Below are 15,159 nucleotides of genomic sequence, written 5' to 3' on the forward strand. Positions count from 1 at the left end.
GGGTAATTTTGTGCAGTATATCTCTGGGAACAGAAGCAGGAGCGAGCGCATCGTCGGACTACGGAAGGTGAGAATAGCAGTTTTTTTTTTTTTTTAAATTATTTTTAACATTAGATCTTTTTACTATTGATGCTGCCTAGGCAGCATCAATAGTAAAAACTTGGTCACACAGGGTTAATAGCAGCGGTTACGGAGTGTGTTACCCATGGCATAAGGCGGTCCGTTACCGCTGGCATTAACCCTGTGTGAGCGGTGACTGGAGGGGAGTATGCGGGCGCCGGGCACTGAGTGCAGAAGAGTAGGAGAGGGACTAATCGGACTGTGCCCGAAGCGGATTGGTCGTGGCAGCCATGACAGGCAGCTGGCGAGACCAATCAGCGACACGGGATTTCCGTGACGGAAGTTGGAGACAGACGGAAGTACCCCTTAGACAATTATATATATATAGATTGTGTCTATCCTGTTATTTAGGTTTTGTGTTTGTAAAACGTGAGTATTATTCTGGTAACAATAAGGCTGATCTGTCTCTTAAAATTATCCCACGCCATTGGTGCCCAAGGTCTCACTAGTACAGAGGTCCCCAACTCCAGTCCTCAAGGCCCACCAACAGGTCATGTTTTCAGGATTTCCTTAGTCTTGCCCAGGTAATAATTGCATCACCTGTGCAATGCAAAGGAAATCCTGAAAACATGACCTGTTGGTGGGCCTTGAGGACTGGAGTTGGGGACCTCTGCACTAGTAGACCCCGCAGGCACCTGAACTGGCCGACCAAAAATGTTCCAGCTACCTAATTTGGTGGTACCAAAATTCTCTGTGTTACAGAATGTGTGGGACTCAAAAGCTACACAAAGTGTGATTGCCCCATTAAGCCAGCTGCACACATCCAAGAATTATACGTCGTAGTTAGCTCACAATATTTAATACTGGATCTTCTGACAGGAGCAACCTTTCTCCTAGACAGGTGGCTCAGGTCAAGAGGTCAGAAGGTCGAGCAGGGTTTTCAGATCATTAGAAAGATAACTGTTTTCTGAGATCTACAGGAGTAATGTCAAGACCATTTAAGCTCGCAACTTTGTGCACATTTTTTTTAAACAGTATAAACAAAAAAAGTTATGTAAACCAGAGTTTATATAAAAAGGTTTTGTATTTTTCATAGCACATATGTATTAATAAAAAAAATAAACGATTGTCACCCTAATACCAGAATTCCTCTAGTTTCACTTCAAACTCAAGTTATAATCATAATTAAAAAAATAATAATCTTTAATCTGAACTATATAATCAAGTAAAAGATTTATGGCAAAAGAGCCTAAAAATAGGCCCAAAAAGGCACAAGAATGCTTGAAGTCCTTCAAAATACATAATTTTTAGAGTTTCTTAGGGAAGGCATTGCTTCGCTCACATTCTGATCTAGTCGGCGGTAACCAGTATTCTTTGAGCAAAGACCTTCACGCCATCTCATTCTCTGGGTGAAAAGATATATCTGCAAAAGAAGAAGAAAACAAATCAGCATGTCTATTACAATGTACAGTAAAGTAAGAGGAATGATGTCACCAATAGACAAATGCCTCGTAAATACCGATGTTCCCCAGTTAGTAAGTCTGGAGCATGGTTCCTTATACCTCTGCATGGAGCTGTTCCTCTGTTACTGGAGAGGATCATTTGCATGTGTATAAACAGAGGATGCGCTACAACATGATGGTATATGGGGACAGAACATGGAGACACGTATTACACACCATTTTTGAGGGCTGTAATAAAGGACCAGTAGAGAGCCGATTGATTGGTATATAATCAGCAGTTGGAGCTCACAGTTTGAGCCACCATGCCGAGTGTCCAAAACCTCATTCAGATCTCTGCCCCCCAAAAAGCAGGATGTCAGGAGGTTGGAGCAGTGAAATCCTGTTAAACATGAGTAAACATTTAACAGCACAGAATCGGCACATCTAAATGGACGTGTACAATCTGGCGACAAACTTTGTGGCTTCTTTTAAATAGACGAACCATTATATTCGCCTTCAACATTGAGTGATTACATTTTTATCACTGCATTCTGTCAGCCATAAAACAAACTAAAGGAGTAAAAGCCATGATAATTAGTTCCTAACAAGTACTACGAAAATGATTAAAAGGAAATACACACCCTTCGTTTGTTATGATAGGCAATGTAAACTATAGCGATTAATGCCGCTATTACAACCAAGTGCACGAAGAAGTGACTATCTTCATCAGCGTCTGAACCATCGTTGGGTTTTATCTCGTAGTCATTCGAATTGTCTTCATAATCAGCGTCTACGTGAACCTGATCATTCTTGTCTGGCATAATTACATCATCGCTTTCCAAGCCGCCATTATCCTTATCTGTTCCCTCATAGTCCGTGTCTTCATAGTCATCATCCTCCGATTCATTGGCAGATGGCAGGGGGGTAATGACATTGTTTTTGCCATCAACTATTAAGTTTTCTTCTATGGACGTGCTTTCAGCTGTCTCCGCTTCAGTAGTTGCTTTAAGTTTTAGAAGCTTCGTGACGAGGGCAGAAGTAACAGAGCCCTTGCCCACAGCCTGGGTCGTGCTGTTCTCTGCCGATTGTGCGAGTGTCGGTGACACCTTCTGACCAGGAGTCGTTTTGGGGGCAATAGTCGTAGCAGCCTTAGAAGCAGCAGCAACAGTAGTGGTGGCATTATTGGCTTGATTTATACGTCCAGTCGGCAAACTTGGAATGTTAATAGATGCACTGCTACTAGATGTGTCGCTCAATGTGCTTTGAGAGTTTGTGTGTGTTGTCATTTTACCTTGAAGAGGAAAAAAAAAATATTTGTCACAAAATATGCATGTTACGCTTAAATTAGAAATGGGTAAAAAAAAAAAAAAAAAAAAGTCATAAGTTGGGGAGATGACGTCAATGACTAAGATATATCTGCCAGAAATCTGATGGAAACTTGCGCCCAGAAACGGTTTTACATCCATTGTATTATTTATGACATGTAAACATTTGCTGTGATTTGCTTGATAAGGGCACTGGGCTTTACATGTTGTGACAAGGCAGCAAAACTTTAGAATTTTAGCACGTTTCTGGCACAAAGCAAGTCAGTAATCGGTGGCATAAAACTATGGCTACATGTACACTTGTGTTCTTGGGAAAGGATTAATGTCTCAAACTGATCATTGGATAAATAGGAAAAGGGGGCCTCATTATGGCTTTTTTTGGGTTCTACTAGGTATCCGCTTTTAGAACAGAAAAAAGTAGTCATGATGCTCTCTTCTATTCTAAAACCAGGCACAACAGAACCCAAACTGGCCTCCATGAATAGAGACCTTGTTTCAGTTCGCACATGTATAATGCGGATGATGAGCATCTAGTCTACATTTTAGACACTTTCTAAATCGACCCCGATGTTTTAAAGTGATCGTGACCGCTAGCCATAGTTTCTTCTACACAGATTATATTGAGTAGTTTTACTAAGCAAAATTAACCAGTTTTAAAGGGAACTTGTCACCCCCCAGGGCATTTTTAAGTAAGCCTGGTTTCAGACTTGCGTTCCTGTGCGCTGCAGATGGCAGCGTACTTCCTCCGTGAAGCTCCGCCTACTGCTGGCTGCGTCCAGCGTTTCCTTGCGTACCTATCTTTAACATTGGGTACACTTCACGGAGAAAGCAAGGGGGACGTACGCTGCCATCCGCAGCGCACATGAACGCAAGTCTGAAAACAGCCTAAAAGCCACCTTCAGCAGCAGTAAGGCTGCATTCTGTGAAGGTGGCTCTTATGTTTGTGATCCCTAGTAACACTGAAATATTCACTTTTATAAATTGCGCCCCATACCTGTATTGAGTCCCAGAGGTATGGTCTCCCCCTGTTTCAGCCGCCACCCAGCCGTCCATCATCCAGCTCTTGCGTCTGTGCGCCACCTCCTGTGTTGCTGTTACATGCCCGGCGCCCTCCCCCATCTCCCTCCTCCTCTTTCTTTTCCCTCCCTCGGCGGCGTCAGTTCACTGGCAGATAAGCTCAACAGATGCTGCTGAGGGAGGAAAAAGGAGGAGGAGGAGGGAGATGGCGCTGGGCAAGTATCAGCAACACAGGAGGCGGCGCACAGACGCAGGAGGTGGATGATGGACGGCTGGGAGGTGGAGACACCATACCTCTGGGACTCAATACAGGTATGGGGCGTAATTTATAAAAGTCAATATTTCAGTGTTACTAGGGATCAGAAACATAAGACCCACCTTCACAAAATGCAGCCTTACTGCTGCTGAAGGTGGCTCTTTTACTTAAAAACGCCCTGGGGGGGTGACAAGTTCCCTTTAATTCCATATATAACCCCAGAAAAGTCAGTAGAAAAAACTGTGAAAACTTATGGAAAAAATGCAACATCAAATACTGACAACCAAGTCAAAGTGCTGAATAGAAGCATTCATGATGGATCACTCCGTAAGTCACAGGACAACGCCTGTTCAAACCCACACAGACACGTTCTGCATCAAGTTTCGTATCAATAGAAAAGGAAAAAATGTTATTTGAGCACTTGGCTGATACAGCAAGAGCAGCAACATGAATAATAAGCCTTGTGCACGGAGCCTGGGCAGTAAGTCCCTGCACTCCACCGAGTAAGAAACAGGGTGGTCATTATAGTCCAGAAGAAACCTGCAGCGCTGGGGTGGATCATTTCATGCCCTACCTTTTCTACCCCAAGTACAAGGATATAGTGACACATTTGTAACACATACCTTAAATAGAATGGACCATAATGTGGAGATAAACTTCCCATCCATAAATATGGCTCTTAAAGAAACTGTTTTCTCATAACATCAGACTCTCCCTAGATGAAGGAAGTCCCCACTGCATGGACATTCATCTCAAAGACTGACAACACTAAACAAGGAGATCACCAGCAAATGGCCACCTGACTAGTTGATCACAACTGCACCTCAGTGTCTTATCTAAAGTGATCAAAGGATCATATGGTCAAGTCCTATGGCACCCCAAACACATTAAGGCGCTGCTCCATTACTTTTATATTGATGACCTAGCCTATCCTGAGGATTGGTTCCAGATATCAGATCGGTGGTGGTTTGATCAGCTGTCCTGTGCCAGATGAACGTTCACATCTGCAGAGCTGAACAGCACAGCTCCATAAACTGTTTGTGCCCACTGCAGACCCAATCCTATTCATTTGAAAAGGAAGAATATGGAAATCATGGGCAACTATACAGATGTGCCGTTCTGCGCCACAACTGTTGACTTCTGCCTGCCACCGACAGAACAGCTGATAATGGTGGTTGCCAGACCCCACTGAGCAGATATATACAATTTATCTTTAAGATGGGTCATCAATGTAAAAGTAACGGAATAACCCTTTAAAGTAGGTCAAATCCATTTATGTCAGTAGGGTAGGTTAACCAAGTGTTAATTATAGATGAGCTAATTTGATTGGGTCCCTGCTATAGCGCTTACCGAATAAGCTGCAGATGGAAGCCGGCTTCCTGGATCGCTCCGTGACACATGCAGCAGCGGCACCGTTCAGCTGACCAGCAGGAGCGATCCAGGAGGCCGGGTTCCATCTGCAGCTTATTCGCCAAGCGCTATAGCTTGCCAAATAAGCCCTGACCCGATCAAATTCGCTCAACTCTAGTGTTAATGTTTATGGGGGAGTCAAGACAGCTAGCTGGCCGCTATCACATTGCATGGCCAGCTCAACTAAATACAATTTATTTCAGCAATATCACTACAACTTACACAACTTATAATCTGAAATGTACTCTATCACCGTAAAAAAAAACATCCTAAAAAGCAGATAAAATCTGCTTATTTTTTCTGTCACAGTAAAAAAAAAAAAAAAAAATGTGAAAAACATGACACCAAGAAGTCAGGGGAATGGAAAATAAAATGGTGTCCAAATAAGTAAAATGGCAAATTCTTTATAATTTGAGGCCATGAAAAAAAAAAACTAACTTAATACATGTAAAGTACTAAAAAAATGCCCTTAAAAATACATTAATGAAAAAATTAACATTGATTTCTGAATGTGAAAATGGCAAAAAATGAGAATAGTGAGGAAAGGGGACAAAGGTGATGTAAATGGGTATATATCCTGATATTCTATTCCATCTACCTCAATAATAAATTGCTTTTGTGTTCCCTCACTTCCTCAAACCCATGAAAAAAAAAGAACTTAAACAGGTTGTCTGGGCCTAACAACTGACATTCTGCTGCTCAGTGCATCCTACCTTTCCAGACACTTGCTGACATGCAATTACAGTCGCCCTTCACCACTATTCACCTCCTCAGGCAACTAATCTCTGTAGTCAGGGAAAATCCGATGTAGAGGTCTTTGCATAATGACTTACTCCATGTGAAGAAAAATTTGGGAATCCAAACTAATGAAGATGTTCAATTCTTTGACACTAGGACTCAATTTAACACCTGGATTTATGAGTCACTACATGGATACAATTCACACCTCCACCAGAAGGACTCCAGATAACTAAGAACATTGTTCCCACTGCCTCTCCATTTGTAAGAAAATGCCTAATTTGATTTCCTTGGCTTATGTTGAGGAGGCATCACACCTCATGAACAAGTGTCCTACTGTAGTATCCCTTAAATGTTGTGCTTGTTTCTTACTAATCTATATGTAATCTTGCCTGAAGAAGGAGTCACTGTGCTCTGAAAGCTTGCAAACATTCTGGTTAGCCAATAACGGTATCACTCCTAGAATACTTCTGTCATCATTGGGCAGAAAAATATTCACATCGATTTTTCTGGCTAACACGGTACCACAATATACGGTAATTTGTTATTGTACATCATCATAATGACTTACTAAAATCTGAAGCAAAGTTGCCTAATAGAGCTCTTAAATGGCGCTCACGTTACTAGCCATTGGGTACGTGCATCCAGATGTTGACGTTCAGGCACCTCTAAGGCTATGTGCACACGTTCAGGATTTCTTGCAGAAATTTCCTGAGAAAATCCTGAGATTTTCTGCAAGAAATCTGCATGCGTTTTTGGTGCTTTTTTTGTGTGGATTTTTCCGGACATTTCCCAATGCATTATATAGTGGGAAATCCGCGAAAAATCCGCAAAATTAATGAACATGCTGCGTTTTTTACCGCAATGCATTTTTTTTTCACAGAAAAAAACGCATCATGTGCAACAAAAATTGCGGAATTCATTAAAAATGATGGGATGCATAATGTATGCTGCTTTTTTGCGTTTTTATCAGGAAAAAACGCTAAAAAATCAGCAACGTGTGCACACAGCCTTACTCTTAGAAGATTCCAGATGTTGAGCTATGCCATCTGCTACACTAGGTGGTAGTAAGTACGTCATATACAGCTATTAAAGGGCCACTGTCACCCCCTCCAGCCGTTATAAACTAAAAGCCACCTTGTGCAGCAGTAATGCAGCATTCTAACAAGGTGGCTCTTTTAGTTTTTGGTGCAGTTATTCCCAAAATAAAGCGTTTTATAATTTCTCCAAAATACCTTTCTTTAGACAGGGAGGCAGGTCTTAACCCCCCTGCTGGAAACGCCACACTGCCGTCACTCAAATCTTCAGGGGCGCCACCCCACCCCCTATGCGCTGTTTTCCCATGAAATCCGGCGCCTGCGCTGTTTAGTACTGGCTGGTGCAGGCGCAGTTGAGCTCTGGCCGTCTGACGTCACATCCAGTCTTGCAGACTGCGCCTGTGCGGCCAGTACTAAACAGCGCAGGCGCCAGATTTGTTGGGAAAATAGTGCGGAGGGGGCGGCGCCCCAGAAGATTTGTGTGACGGCAGCGTGGCGTTTCCAGCAGGGGGGTTAAGAACTGCCTCCCTGTCTAAAGAAAGGTATTTTGGCGAAATTATAAAACGCTTTATTTTGGCAATAACTGCACCAAAAACTAAAAGAGCCACCTTGTTAGAATGCAGCATTACTGCTGCACAAGGTGGCTCTTTTAGTTTATAACGGCTGGAGGGGGTGACAGAATCCCTTTAAGTGTTCTGCTCATGGCAAGAATCGTTCTACACATGACTGCTGTAATGAAGCACTTGGCTGCAGAATAATGTGTGTTCCAGTAGAAGGGAAATAAAAATATAAGACTGCAGTATATGGTGGATGCACAATAGATTTCAGGCAAAAGCACCATTACAGTCCACACTGCGCTGTCCAAGAGCTCTACTAATGGAGACAAACTGACCAACTAGGAACACATGTCAGGCAGGTTAGTGAAAAGTGCCCCATTAATTACAGTTAAAATCTCAAATGTCCTATATAGTTTGGGCAGTCACATTGGTGAGGTTTGATCTCTGGCCATCACTGATCTCTATAACAAGAGTTTTTAAAGAGTAACTAAACCAATGACAATTTTTTATATATTGTTTTGTCCTATTAAGACTGGGGCCACATGCCCATAGATTCTCTCATTCACACTTTGATCTGAGCGTCGGCATGGTGTGATCCGATTCTTACATGAGACCATAGCAAAACGGAGGAGAAGTTGGAGAACAAAATTTCATCTTCTCTATATTATATATGCACAGACATTGGACTACACTCAGATGTCATCCGAATGCAGTCCGATATTTTCCACACACAGACTTAACGAGTGTCTTCAGATTAAAATTGGCCATTTTTATGCGCTAAACGCTCTCATTTTTTATATTTCTAGTGCAGTAATGCAGTTAAATTTTCGTGTTTCATGTTTGCATGTTTTAGCGCTGCAGTGTGCTGCCTTATTTACTTGACTAGTCCACCTGAATATTGATGACAATGTTGAACCAACTCCTTTTTGGCCACATCGGAGCCACTAGGATGGTTGGTACCCGAACTTCCAAAGAGTCTTTGCCAGCATCGGAATCAGAGGAAATGCACAGTCTAACTGGAAGTTCCATTGCTGAGCAAAGGCATCTACTCCCCTGCACCTGTCCCTGGGAGAACCCCTGTGAATTTTGACCTGAGGCAAACAAGTTGATCTCTGGTAAACCCCATCTTGTCACCAACATCCGGAAGATTCCCTGGTTCAGGCTCCATTCTCCCAGTTATATATCCTGACGACTCAGGAAGTCTGCTTGAAGGTTGGAAGACCCTTTTAGGAGGACGGTAGTCAGGGAGAGATGTTTTTCGGCTCAACAAAAAAATTCGGCTTGATATGTTTTTCAAGCTATCGAACTTCATGCTCCCCTGATGCCTGAGGAGGGCTATGGTGCTGATGTCCGAATATACCCTGACGTGAGAACCGGTGACTAGGTTGCCGGCTGCAAGAAGGGTCTCCTCCACTGCCTTCAACTCTGAAGTTGGATGACCTGGCACTTGTCTCCGGACTCCAGTGCCCCTGGAAGGGGGTGTGGGATACTACTCCACCCCTGCCTCTCTTGCTGGCATCGGTTGTTACCTTAACCAGTGATGATTGGGACCAGGCTACACCCCTGCATAGGATTTTGGTGTTCAACCACCAAGCCAGGGAAGCTTTTACGGTATCTGTGCGGTGGGTTACGGCGTCCACGGGTAAGATATGCCTATTATTTCATCCCTATGTACTTTTGGCATTGCACTGTTAGCTTTATTATAATGTGGCCGGGTTATTATATGTTACTTCCCACTTATATCCTGGTCTGTTTTTGCCTGTGATATGTGGCGTATTCTGTCCCCATTTATCTTAGTGGATTTCCATTAGGCTGCTCTGTCCTCTATACATGCCATGTGATACGACATTTTGCCTTTATATTTATTGTGCAATTTTTGGTATGTAGGCTTATTATATATTTGTGAGCGCCTCCTTTCTATTGGATTGCCGGCCCCTGCCAGTTTGTATCATCATTCTGTAGACCTGTCCAGTTTTGTTTGTTTTTATGTTTTGTACTTGTGTGTTTGGCTTTAATATTTGTACTATAATAAAGTTATACATTTTTATACATCCCTTTCTAGCCTTACACTAGTTTATTTTTTGTAGTATTTTTTGTTATGTTTTGGAATTTAAAAGCTCTGTTTTTTTCATATGTTTTCTCTAGTTCTAGTGGAGTTTTCCTCTAAATATGGTCATACTATATCAGTTCTGGTATGTTATCACAAGCTTTTACTCTGCCTGGGGTCTGAACTTTCTTGCTCAGCTCTTGAGAATATGAGCCTGTAAGACCCTGGAGTGGGCCTGTGCCCAGGGTACTGACTGGATGCACGAGGTCATGGAGCGTAGGACAGACATTGCTGTCCGAAGGGTAGGGGACCTCTATTCACTGAACTCTGAGAAACAGTCGATGATCCTCTGATAGGAAGGACATCTGCTTTCTTGAGTCCAGTAGCACACCTAAGAACATTCCTGTTGTGGAGGGTTGGAGTTCTGACTTATATTTGGGAGCCATCCCAGGGATGTAAAATGTTCAGTGACCTCTGTATGTGACTCCTGAGGCTATGTGCACACATTCAGGTTTTTTCACGTTTTTTTCGCAGTAAAAACGCTATAAAAACTCATTAAAAACGCATACATTATGCATCCTATCATTTAGAATGCATTCTGCATGTTTTGTGCATATGATGCATTTTTTTAAAAAGCAGCATGTTCATTAATTTTGCGGATTTTCTGCATTTTTCCCGCTATTCTATGCATTTGGGAAAAAACGCGTCAAAAACGCGTCAAAAACGCATGAAAAAAAACGCGAAAAAAATGCATGCGGATTTCTGGCAGAAATGTCCATTTTTTGTCAGGAAAATTTCTGCAAGAAATCCTGACATGTGCACATGCCCTGAGAGTCTGAGCAGATGAGGCTATGATTAGGAGATCATCCAGATAAGGCACAGTACAGATTCTCTGTCCCCGGATGTAGGTCACTACCTCTGACATCCTGGAGAACACCCTTGGTGCTAAACGCCGAAGGGTAGCACGTTGTACTGATAGTGCTTCACCAGCTGGTTTTGACCGCAAATCTCAGGTACTTCCTGTGGCGAGGAGGAAATGGGACATGAAAATAAGCATCCTTCAGGTTGACGGTTGCCATAAAAAAATGAGGTCCTATCAGTGGAATTGCTGATTTCACAGATTCCACCTTGAATCTTCGGTACACAATATGATGGTTGAGACCTTTCAGATTTATTATAATGCACGCATCTCCTGAAGGATTTTCACAAGAAAGATGGGAGTAATGACCTCTTCCCCACTCGTCACACTGGCACCGGGGAGATTAACTGATCTTAGCAGTTCCTGACGACCTGATATCAGTAAGTCCTGGGCTCCCTGGAACTGTAGGGAGGTGACAGACCTCGAGGAGGGGAGGATTCGAACTCTAACAAGGCCCTCCTTGATAATATCGAGGACCCACTGGCAACTAGAAATGGCCAGCCATTGATGGAAGAAATTCAAAAGCCTCCCTCCTAAGGCGTCAGAGTCATTGCTTGTCCTGGTGCTGCTGCTGCTGCTGCTGGGGGACAAGGATGTTCTTGCTATCCCCTTAGCGTAGCTCCACCTCCTGGTTTTTCCTTTACCCTTGGCTTGAGGGGTCTGAGGCAGGGAGGAACGAAAAAAAAAAGTGCTTCTTAGGCTTCTTTTACATTTCCGTCAGTAGTCGACAGTCACAAAGGGTCGGCGTGACGTACCGACGGACGTTTGGAAAATAATGTGTAACGTATACAGCTGATGCAGTGTTTCAACGTGTCTGCTGTCCAGTCTAAAGTCCCGGGGAGGAGAGAGATAGAGAGAGCGAGATTTCCTGCCGGGCATGTGCAGTCTGAATCACAAGATACAACGTACAGAAAAACGTTCCCTTGAACGTTTTTTCCAGATGACGTACCGCCAAATTCCGTAGGATCCAGGGCACAACGTACAAAATGTGTGTCCATCTGTCGCAATACGTCGCAAATACAAGTTTATGGGAAAATGCAGGATCCTGCAAATTTTTTTGCAGGATCCTGTATTTTCAAAAATCGATGTATTGCGACAGGAGCAGAAAGACGGAAATGTGAAATAGGCCTTAGCAGGCTTTTGCTCAAGTACAGTCTCTGTGGCCTTCTCCAGTATGTCATCAAGGGCTGGTCCGAAGACATTCACCCTTAAAGGGGATGGAATAGAGCTCAACTTTAGAGGGGACATCCCCACTCCACATTTAAAGCCACAGAGCCCTTCTAGCAGAGTTGGACTGGACCAGGGACCTAGCAGCAATGTAAACCAATTCATGAGAGGCGTCAACAAAGAATCCAGTTGCCTTTTTAAGTAACAGAAGGGAATCCAACAACTCCCCTCTTGAGGTCCCCTGAGATGTGATTCTCTAATTGATCCATCCACCGGAAGATGGATCTGGCAACACAGATGGATGTTGTTCTTGAGTGAGGAGGTGGAGGTCTCGCAGGATTTTTTCAGCAGGCTCTCCACCTTCCTATCCATTGGGTCCTTAAGTTGGGACGAGTCCTCAAAGGAGAGTGCAGTTTTCTTGGCTACTCACGCCACCTGCACATCCACTTTAGTAACTTCCCAGCTAACAGATTCGCCCTCCAGAGGAAACCTATGCTTAAGTCCCACTCCTGAGAGTTCATGTTTATGATGTTTTCATGGATCGGTAACCCATTCTGCTTCCCTGCTTTCAACCCTCCAAACATTTTATCTTGGATTGTTTGGGGAACTTGTTCCTCCTCCAAGGAATACATGCAGCTGCACGCTCCGGTCCCGAGTGCCGGCGGCAGTGCCGGGTATTGATGCAAGAGACTTGTGAATGTGAGAAAGCTAGAGGAACCCCAAAGGTGGACCCGCTGGACCGCGACAGCGAACCTTACCAGAGCGAGTAGACCCGGTGGACCACCCCCTATACAGAAGGCGTTAGGGGCAGGCCCAAGGGAGACTACTGCCGTGGCAGCTAGTAACTAAAGGAGATGTACAGGAGTGGGAGTAACAGCTGGAGCACAGGAATACGGGCTGGACAGAGATGTAGGTATTAACGGCAGAAACGACAGGAGTACGGGACACTAGGACAGGGTTGGGAAGCAGACAGACTGATCTGGAAAAGACACAGAAGCAAGGATAATAAGACGACCCTGGGAGACTGGCACTATAAGACACTGGGAGACTGGCAGGAGGGGAACGAGACAGACTGACTGGAAAGATGAAGGCACGGCAGCGAGGACAACCAGGAAACTGGCAGGAGAGGGTCGAGACACAGACTAAATGGAATGTTGAGGGCACGGCAGCGAGGACAATCAGGAGACACTGGAAGACTGGAACTATAAAGAAAACAAAGGAGAGAGGACAGGTAAGGAAAAACTACGCAAGGAGGCAAACTTAGGGTAGCATGCTAATAAAGCAGGCTGGAGGACGGAATAACAGAAGGACGTGGGGCCAGAATCAAATGTGATACACAAATGACCAACAGGCACCGCTGGGAGGAAGAGGAAGGCTGATAAGGAAAGCGGTGGCATACTTTCCGGGTCAGAGTCCTTCAGGAGCGCAGAGCGAGGAAGAAGGAGCGGCCAGGATCAACGAGAGACGTGTGCGCGCCCGAGAAAAAGCAGGAGCCGGCCGTGCAAGAGGAGCAGAAGCCTGGGACGAGCAGGAACGCGCTGGAATGCCGCAGAGCGGTGAGTAGAGCGGAATACAGGTGGTGAGGCGAGCGGGAGCATGACAGTTTCTCACAAGTGTGACTCCGGCCTTAATAGCAATACATGTTTAATTTATAAAGAAATGGGGAAAAAAAAAAGCATGGGCTTCCGCACAATTTTCTGCGCCAGAGAGGGAAAGCCAGAAACTGGGGGCCAATGTTTATAGCCTGGGAAGGGGTTAATACCCATGGATCTTCCCACTCTATAAATATCAGCCCACAGCTGTATACTTAGCCTTTACTGGCTATTAAAATAGAGGAGCCCCCCCCCCCCCCCCCCCCCCCAAAAAAAAAAAAAAAATGACTTGGGGGTCCCACTATAATAGCCAGAAAAGGCTATGCAGACAGCTGTGAGCTGATATTCATAGCCTAGAGAGGGGCTACTGATATTGCTTACCCCCCCAGCTACAAATGCCAGCACACAGCTGCCCCATAAATGGCACATCTGTAAGATGCGCCAATTCCGGCACTTAGCCTCTCTCTTCCCACTGCCCTGTGGCGGTGGCATATGGGGTAATAAGGGGTTAATGTCATTTTTGAATGTAAGTCTGTTTAGTAATGGAGAGGCGTCAATAAGACACCTATCCATTACTAATCCAATAGTAGCGAAAGAGTTAAATAAAGACAGCCAGAAAAGAGTATTAATATTCTTATTTTCACCATACTCCCAACCATGCCTAATTCCCCAAAGCCATCGATGACCTGCTAAAAATAAAAAACAACAAATCAACCGTATACTCCCTGGTCCGACGCAGTCCAATTAACAACGAGTGTCCCATGACGATCTCCCCTATAGAACAGTGACATTTGGTGATGTTACTGCTCTACAGGACCTCCCACGATGCACTGACAGGAGATAATGGCTCCTGCAGCGCATCGCTGAAGAGTACACCTGAGTTCAGGCTCGCTGTAAGGCAATGCTGTGTGGGAATTCTCTCACACAGCGCTGTCAGTGAATGAACTCGGGTGACCTCTCTTCCAGCAGCGGTGGAGGGATACATTGCAGAGGATTACCTCCGCCTGTTATTTCATCGCAGAGGTCCTGTAGAGCACTGACATCGCCCACTGTTCTACACGGGAGATCGTCATGGGATACTAGTTATGAACTGGACTACGGTGGAAAAGTAAGTATAGGTTGGTTTATTATGTTATTTTTATTTCAGGTGATTGAGGGCTTCAGGTAATAGATGATAGGAGAGTATGTACTGTATGCTATATGTACTGTCTGTATGTCTGCTGTATGTTTTTTTTTTTTTTACTACTGGACACATGTATTGTCTGATGGGACTACTTTCCCCATCATCAGCAATGCTGTCACTGAGCATTCATAGTCGGATGGGAGCAGTAGTCCCATCAGACAATGGCCGCTTATACAGACCTACACACACACAGGGACACACACAGTCTCCGCCCACACACTTCCATCCTCCCGATCTGCAGAGCTTCTCGCACCCACATCTGCAGCAAATCCGCAGATCTTTTTTACACCTGAGGATGTGCCTGACTCAATGGATGCAGAAACCCTGTAGATCCGCAAAAAGAATTGACATGCTGCGGAAAATAAAACACTGCAAATCTGCGTGGATTTTTCCGCAGCATGTGCACAAT

At 44.3% G+C, this 15,159-nt stretch overlaps 1 protein-coding gene across 1 annotated transcript in view; it reads right to left on the bottom strand.

The window, feature by feature from the left end:
* Positions 1–1,125: 1,125 nt before the first annotated feature.
* The window catches only part of C4H5orf15 (chromosome 4 C5orf15 homolog), a 29,170-nt gene continuing 15,136 nt past the window's right edge, over positions 1,126–15,159 (bottom strand). The window contains exons 2-3 of the mRNA XM_069763821.1: positions 2,144–2,793; positions 1,126–1,483 (exon numbers count right to left, since the gene is read on the bottom strand). Of these exons, the coding sequence (XP_069619922.1) occupies positions 1,352–1,483; positions 2,144–2,793 (782 nt within the window). The 3' untranslated portion in view covers positions 1,126–1,351. The remainder of the gene's footprint in view (positions 1,484–2,143; positions 2,794–15,159) is intronic.

This window comes from Ranitomeya imitator, chromosome 4 (assembly GCF_032444005.1).
Source record: "Ranitomeya imitator isolate aRanImi1 chromosome 4, aRanImi1.pri, whole genome shotgun sequence".
Taxonomy (NCBI): Eukaryota; Metazoa; Chordata; class Amphibia; order Anura; family Dendrobatidae; genus Ranitomeya; species Ranitomeya imitator.